The following is a 7,094-nucleotide window of genomic DNA, read 5'->3' as shown; positions in this document are numbered from 1 at the left end:
TAATCTTGATATAAGATAGAAATTGAACGAAGTACTTGTGAGACCGGTGTAGTCTGTTGAACAAGTAGGTTGGGAATAATTTTAATTTGGCTAGGAACATAAAATCTCAAAAAAATAAAACTGGATCCCAAGGGAAGAAATGGTATTGGTTTTAACAATTTCATAGGAATCACACAAAAAAAAAAATCTGAGATTTCATGAAGATACGTCCGTCAATTCAATAGTGAAAACTAGAGCAAATTAATTGTTCACCGTCAATTCATATTGGGTATTGAATTTTGGGTTTCACTCAGCTCGTAGTGGCACGAAACTAAGATCATGAACACAGTTATTGGGTAACCATAAACCTCAGTGGTAATTTCTGAGAGTCTCAAGGGTTACGTTTGTGAAACGAGTGTGATGGAGAAATGTAGTGTAGATGGTGTAAGAAATCAAAGTACCTCTACTGTGAGAAATAGGACCAAGCAGAAAACTCTTATCTCTTGTGAGAAGAGAGTTAGGTAGCTCATGATTAGAATAAATGTGATAGCCTAATTGGGAAGACAAGGTTTGTGTATACCAAGTCATTAAGGCTATTATTCAGAATCAGATGAGGCTTTGGACACATATAGCAGCATGCTTCTAGGGACACTTAGCTAATTCAACAATTTCCCCATAAACGAACACACAAATAAAATTAAAGCCAAAAAGAAAATAAAGAACAAAATATTTTTGGAGTTTTTGAATTTTATATAAAGAAAAATATTTTTGGAATTTTTGATAAATAAAAGTGAAAGAAATAAAAAAATAAGACTAAGAAAGAAAATAAAAATAAAAATAAAACTTTGGAACCGAACCCGAGCGTTCGGTCTATTTCGGTTGTGAAAAACTTTGGAACCGAACCCGAGCGTTTGGTTTATTTCGGTTGTGAAAAATTGTGGAACCGAACCCGAGCGTTCGGTCTATTTCGGGTGAGAAAATTTTTGGAACCGAACCCGAACGTTCGGTATATTTCGGTTACCAAAGAAAATAGATTTTCTAAAAGAGAATGATTTTGAGAATAAGATAAATGCATTTGGAACAATTATACATAAGATTTACAACCAAGAAAACTACCTTTGATTGATGAGCGAAAAGCAGATTATCCAACCGAACCCGAGCGTTCGGTTCATTTCGGTACATAAGTACAAGACTCGAACTCGAACGTTCGGTCTATTTCGCTTCTTACTTTTGAGTTTGAGAGGAAATTTGTGGTACTAACTCTGATTCCATCATACCAAGCCCTTGTAGAATTTTGTTGAACAATGCTTCAGGAAGAGCTTTGATGAAGATGTCAGCCAGTTGATCAGTGGTTCGAACAAAATGAATTTCGACGTTCCCATCTTCCACATGATCTTTAATGAAGTGATACCTCAGCGCTATGTGCTTGGTCTTGGAGTGTTGCACTGGGTTATGACAGATCCTAATTACACTTTCACAGTCACAATATAGTGGGATCTTTTTCATATTGAGTCCATAGTCCCGGAGTTGACTTTGGATCCAAATCACTTGAGAAGTACAGGAGGCAGCTGTAATGTATTATGCTTCAGCTGTAGACAAAGACACACACGTTTGTTTCTTTGATTGCCAGCTAACCAACTTCCCGTCAAGGAATTGGCAGCCTCCCGTGGTGCTTTTCCTGTCTAGTCCACAACCTCCAAGGTCTGCATCTGAGTAGGCTTGAGCGAAGAAGCCTGAGTTGGATGGATACCATAGGCCTAAAGAGGTAGTTCGCTTGAGATAACGGAGTATGTTCTTCACTGCAAGCATATGAGGTTCACGTGGATTCGCCTGAAATCTAGCACAATAGCATACAGAGAACATTATATCAGGCCTGCTAGCAGTAAGATACATCAGAGAACCGATCATCTGGCGATATAGCGTAATATCAACTGCTGGCTTATCCAAGGATGGAGTGATCTTGGTGCCGAACGCCATTGGAACTTTAACCTTTGAATCTCCCATCATGCCAAATTTTGCAAGGAGAGTCTTTGTGTGAGCTTCCTGATTAATAAAGATGCCTTCTGGTCCCTGTCTAATATTTAAACCAAGGAAAGAGTTAATTGGACCCATTGAGCTCATTTCAAATTTAGTCTCCATCAGCTTTCTGAATTTAGCCGTTAAGCTAGGATTCGTTGAGCCAAAGATGATATCATCGACGTAAATTTGAACAATCATAAGGTGGTTACCTTCCTTCTTACGAAAGAAGGTTGGGTCAACCGAACCTTGTTTGAATTTGGACATCTTTAAAAACTTTGTTAGCGTTTCATACCAAGCTCTCGGAGCTTGTTTCAGTCCATATACGGCTTTGTCCAAAATGTAACAATGATTAGGGTACCTTTTATTTACGAATCCAGGAGGTTGCTCCACGTACACTGTTTCTTCAAGTTCTCCATTTAGAAATGCGCACTTGACATCCATTTGGTAGACTTCAAAGTTTTTGTGTGCAGCATAGGCAAGAAATATTCTAACGGATTCCAGCCTAGCTACAGGACCAAAAATATAAAATTCCCCCCCCCCCCCCCCCGGTCACCAATTTTTATACACATTATATTTTCGGCCCCCCAAAATATATGTTGAAGCTCCGCCACCGGATAGTAGATGTCGAGAATTGCACAAAAACTAGCATGTTAAGCACTTGATATGGTGTTTGTTGAGCCGTTCTGAGTAGCATAAATAATAGGGAGATTATAATGATACGACGCTAAATTGACATAACTTTTCAGGTGATTAGATACCGCATGGCCTACTATTCATAAAGTAATTTTAGAAAATTAAATACATTTCATAAAAACCATGTTATGGATTATGAAGTAAATTACATGTGTCGTGACTCGTACAGATGTCAAAACCTTCGGTCCCTATTTTCAATAACTAATTCGGATTGTCCATGTATTATTTTTACTATGGTCGTCCCTTTGGACATAAAATGACTATTTTTCCCTTAATAATTTATTATTCACTTTTATTTTATTTGTTTATCATTTTTAGATTAAAAAAGTAAAAATCTACACCAGAATCCACCCTTCCCCTTACCTTTCCCCAACTTCGACCGAGGGCTAATCATAGATCTACTATGGTATTTTCTTCTTTTCTTGGTTCAAATCCTTTTGAGGAAGCACTATATTGAGCAACTCCAAGAGTAGAATCAACAACTCACCTCATGTGTTAGGAAGAAAATGAGGAATCACACGTAGATGGACCTGAGCATTCTCAGTCTTCCAGTTTCAAATCATGTCCTCTTCCTCTCCATCGATTAGACAACCACCATATGTGGGTAAACAACACCGCCACCAGTCAGCACTAACACCACCACGTGAGCACAACGAGCAATTATGGCGATCACTGTCGTCTCTTGTATCTCCGTCCTAACAGTCGTAGCGGCGGTGATGATAGTGTTTGTTGTCCCATATTATCAGAGTCGATGAATGGAAGTAATACGTACTTAAGCCATACAGGTGGTGGTTGTAATAACGTTTACTTTGGCGACGAATCAACGGATCCCTACGTCCGACCTCCACCATCGTCGTATCCATTTCCATCCATCTCCACGATTCCGGTCCATAGAAATCCTAGCCATTTTACAACTAGTGGAGCTCGATTTGAAATCCCCAAAGTGAAAATCGTAGGCGGCGGCGATCTAAGACAACGAAGGTGAAGGCTCGAAGAGGGAGTACTTAGATCGGAGAAGGAGGAGGAGAGAGAGGAGGGCTATAGTCCATTGATGGTGGTAGGCGGTGCTCCGGCGTTCTAACGATGTTCGGAGAGAAAGGAGAAACAAAGTAGGTAGTTGAAGGTGAAGAAGTGACATTTGCTGAAGATGATGAGGTGGTGGTCATTGACGATGGTTGTCGTCGGTCGTGGTGGTTGTTTGGTAGGTGGTGATGAGGATGTTTTATTTTTCAACCGGTTTGAAAGGAAAATGGGAAGCTAGATATGTAGGTTGTAGTTTCTTTTTTTTTTTTTTTAATATAAAATGAATTAAAAATAAAGTAGCAAGGGTAATACAGTCATTTAATATATGGTAAATGATTTGTAAATTTAAACCAACAAATGATGAATCATGTAAGTTTAAAACATTTAAAAGATGATCCCAATTAATTTTTGAAGATAGACGTTGAACATGTCTTTTATCAACTACACCAGAGCCGATTTGTATACTCTCCTCCAGCTGCTCAATGATAATTTTTGAAAAAAGATAGCCAAGTTGAAAGTAAGTAATACAATTATAACCTTTAATGTTTGTATATTGTCATTGGGTCCACGTCTTTAGAACCCTAGTTTTTGTATAGTTATTGGTGGCTAAACATTACACACCCCGACGTGCACAACCAGAAAGATTAGAACCAAACTAAAATTTTACAAGTAATTAAAAACCATAACCCAAATAAAGTCATCTTGAAAACTGATGATTTAGCTCTTTCTTTAAAAAAAAATTAATAAATAAAGCCTGCTTTATGATTGGTTTTAATTTTAAACCCAAAACCACATTGTATCTTAATATTACTTTGTTTCTATACCACATAAGTTTTTTGCTTGATCAATTATTTAAAATCTTGTTTTCATTGCACTATAATTACTAGTGTTGTTATATATAAATTTCTAGATTGACTTTCGCTTTTATATAATGCTAAATTCACAGCAAAAATCTTCATTTTTTTTTTTGAGTTTTACAAGTGCATGTATTTTATTGCTATTTTTAATGCTTTATTCAAACATTAAAAAGAAATTAAATATTATCAAGTTTACAGATACAACAGTTAAAATACTCGATAATCATTTATGAATAATAGATAATCATATATGATTTATTTTCAGCGAAACTTATATCTATATATGAATAAATCATATATGATTATTCAAATATGTCTATTCCCTTTTGAATATTCATATATGATTATCGAGTAATCATATATAAATATTTTTTTTCAAGATCTCTATTTTTTTAAAATCTCAAAGAAACCTGCATCAGATAATCTTTATGGGACAAGATTCTGCAAAATGCAGTACAAAACTAAAATATTCTTCGATTACTTATTGATCATATATGTTAAAAACAAAAACTTTTTAAAAGAAAAATGTTGACAACTACAATAGAAATCATTCAAGAATTGTCAAAATGGAGGACAAGTCAAAACAGAAAGTCAAAAGAACAATGGGACCCAAATGCCTATATAACCCCACATCAAGAACCAACAAAAACACCAACCAAGTAAAGAAGAAAAACATTCAACAAATCGAAAATGGCATGTTCTCAAGCTTTGGTGATTACTGTTTTGATGATCGGAATAGCATTCCATACCCTAATCAACAAGGGATGAGAGTTTACTCCAGTTTATGGAATGCTGATAATTGGGCTACTAGAGGTGGATTGGTCAAAATTGACCGGACTTCTGCACCTTTTGTGGCTAATTATAGGAGATTTAGGGCAAGAGCTTGAAACTGGTGGATGTCTCCTGTTTATAAGCAATTGAGCAATGGTCAACAGGGTCAACTCAAATGGGTGAGAGATAACTACATGATTTATAACTATTGTGCTGATTTTAAGCGGTTTAAAGGCCAGATGCCCAATTGAATGCTCTAAGCCACAATACTAATACTTTGAGATTTCTTTCATTGCAAGACAGTTGCTTTTTCACTTTCTTGTTTGTATACTGAATGTATCTTAAAACTGTACTAAACATATTGATGAAATTATTATATATTCGGATTCTTGTTGATATCAACTGTTGACACTTATTCAAACATCTGGTGATGCATACAAAAGAAACGAATATAATTGTCCATATGGACATTTTATCGAACAAGTGATGGGCAATGATCAAATGGCAGATGAAAAGTAACCAAAATTCCAAATTAATTTCAATTTACCGTGTTAAGGAACAATACAACAAGTAACTTATAGGGGTATCCTGATTCCTGAATGAAATTTTATATAAATCAGAGAAAGCGTGCTTGCGAAGTTCATGGAAAGTACTTGTGTCATGTATAAATAAATCAAACAACACAAACATAAACACCAAGAACAATCAGAAAAGTACCAAACAAAGTCAACCCAACTCGCGTCTCTTCACCGAGCAACATCCCAAACACGGCGGTGGCAGCGAATGTCGTCGCATTGGTGACTGGAACAGCAAGAGAGATCGGTGTGTCACTTAGAATGGCGAAAAAAGTAGCGGAAGCAGATAGGTTTACGAGGAAAGGAACAGAGTACTGCCAAACTAAAAGGAGATTAAACCAGTCAATCAGGGTTTTGAGAATTGGGTTTTTGTGGGTTTTGCTTGATGATGATTTTTGCTTAAGAATTTGTTGTTCTGATATAAGTGCGCCTCGACGCATAAGGGCATTTGTGGCACCCCAGATGAGGCCTACGGCTACCATCTTCTCGACGTCTCCGATCCCCATTCCGCCGATTTAGGTTTCCTTGTGCGCATGGTCGATGAGAAAATCAGTTAGTCCAACTGTATATATTTACAAAATAGTCTCTTGATTATTGCGTGCTTGTCAGATTTAAATGATTCGACTTTTTCTTAGCAAATGGAATACTATTTTATTTTATTTTGTTATTTTTCTAACATCAAATTTAATCTACTCTTAAATTACATTTTAAATTCACAAATGTCTACAATTAGACTTAATCCTTAACCTCAAGAAAAAAAAAACAACACATTATACCGTTAGACTAGAAACCCTTTGGTGACTACTATCTCTCACCTCTATGCAAATATAATATTACTTTTGAGTGAACTGTAAATATGGTTCATGTAGCATATTAGAAATGCACAAAGGCCCAGGCTGTGAGTGGGCATAAACAAGATTTGACCAGTCAATAGACACCAAGGTTTGGGCCTCTAACATCCTTTCAAGAGTGCGACTAGGCATGGATATGTCCGGTATATATCAGGCCTAGTTAGAGAGTGCGGTTTATAAAAATTTAATTGTTTTTTTACTTTTCAATTTTTTTTACTTTAGCTATGTGTATGTGTTGAAGCTAGTGAAGGAATAACCAATACGTCCATATATCACCATTAGAATGGGTGATTTTGTTTCTACATAATGGAATTGAAAATTGGAAA

At 36.2% G+C, this 7,094-nt stretch overlaps 1 protein-coding gene across 1 annotated transcript; it reads right to left on the bottom strand.

Moving 5' to 3' along the window:
* Positions 1-5,020: 5,020 nt before the first annotated feature.
* On the bottom strand, positions 5,021-6,472 carry LOC111888521 (uncharacterized). The gene is made up of 2 exons (XM_023884683.3): positions 6,060-6,472; positions 5,021-5,474 (listed from the first exon to the last, which is right to left on the bottom strand). Exons 1-2 carry the CDS (start codon positions 6,421-6,423, stop codon positions 5,431-5,433), a joined length of 408 nt encoding a protein of 135 aa, XP_023740451.1. The 5' UTR covers positions 6,424-6,472; the 3' UTR covers positions 5,021-5,430.
* Positions 6,473-7,094: the final 622 nt, after the last annotated feature.

The sequence above is a fragment of the Lactuca sativa genome, chromosome 5, assembly GCF_002870075.4.
Source record: "Lactuca sativa cultivar Salinas chromosome 5, Lsat_Salinas_v11, whole genome shotgun sequence".
Classification (NCBI taxonomy): domain Eukaryota; kingdom Viridiplantae; phylum Streptophyta; class Magnoliopsida; order Asterales; family Asteraceae; genus Lactuca; species Lactuca sativa.
This window is presented reverse-complemented; position numbering and strand designations above follow the sequence as displayed.

Coding starts and splice junctions, on each gene's coding strand:
- LOC111888521 (XM_023884683.3), bottom strand. CDS start 6,423: ATGGGGATCGGAGACGTCGAGAAGATGGTAGCCGTAGGCCTCATCTGG. Junction 5,475..6,059: donor AGTTGGGTTGACTTTGTTTG/GTACTTTTCTGA, acceptor GCTTATAAACAG/GAGACATCCACCAGTTTCAA.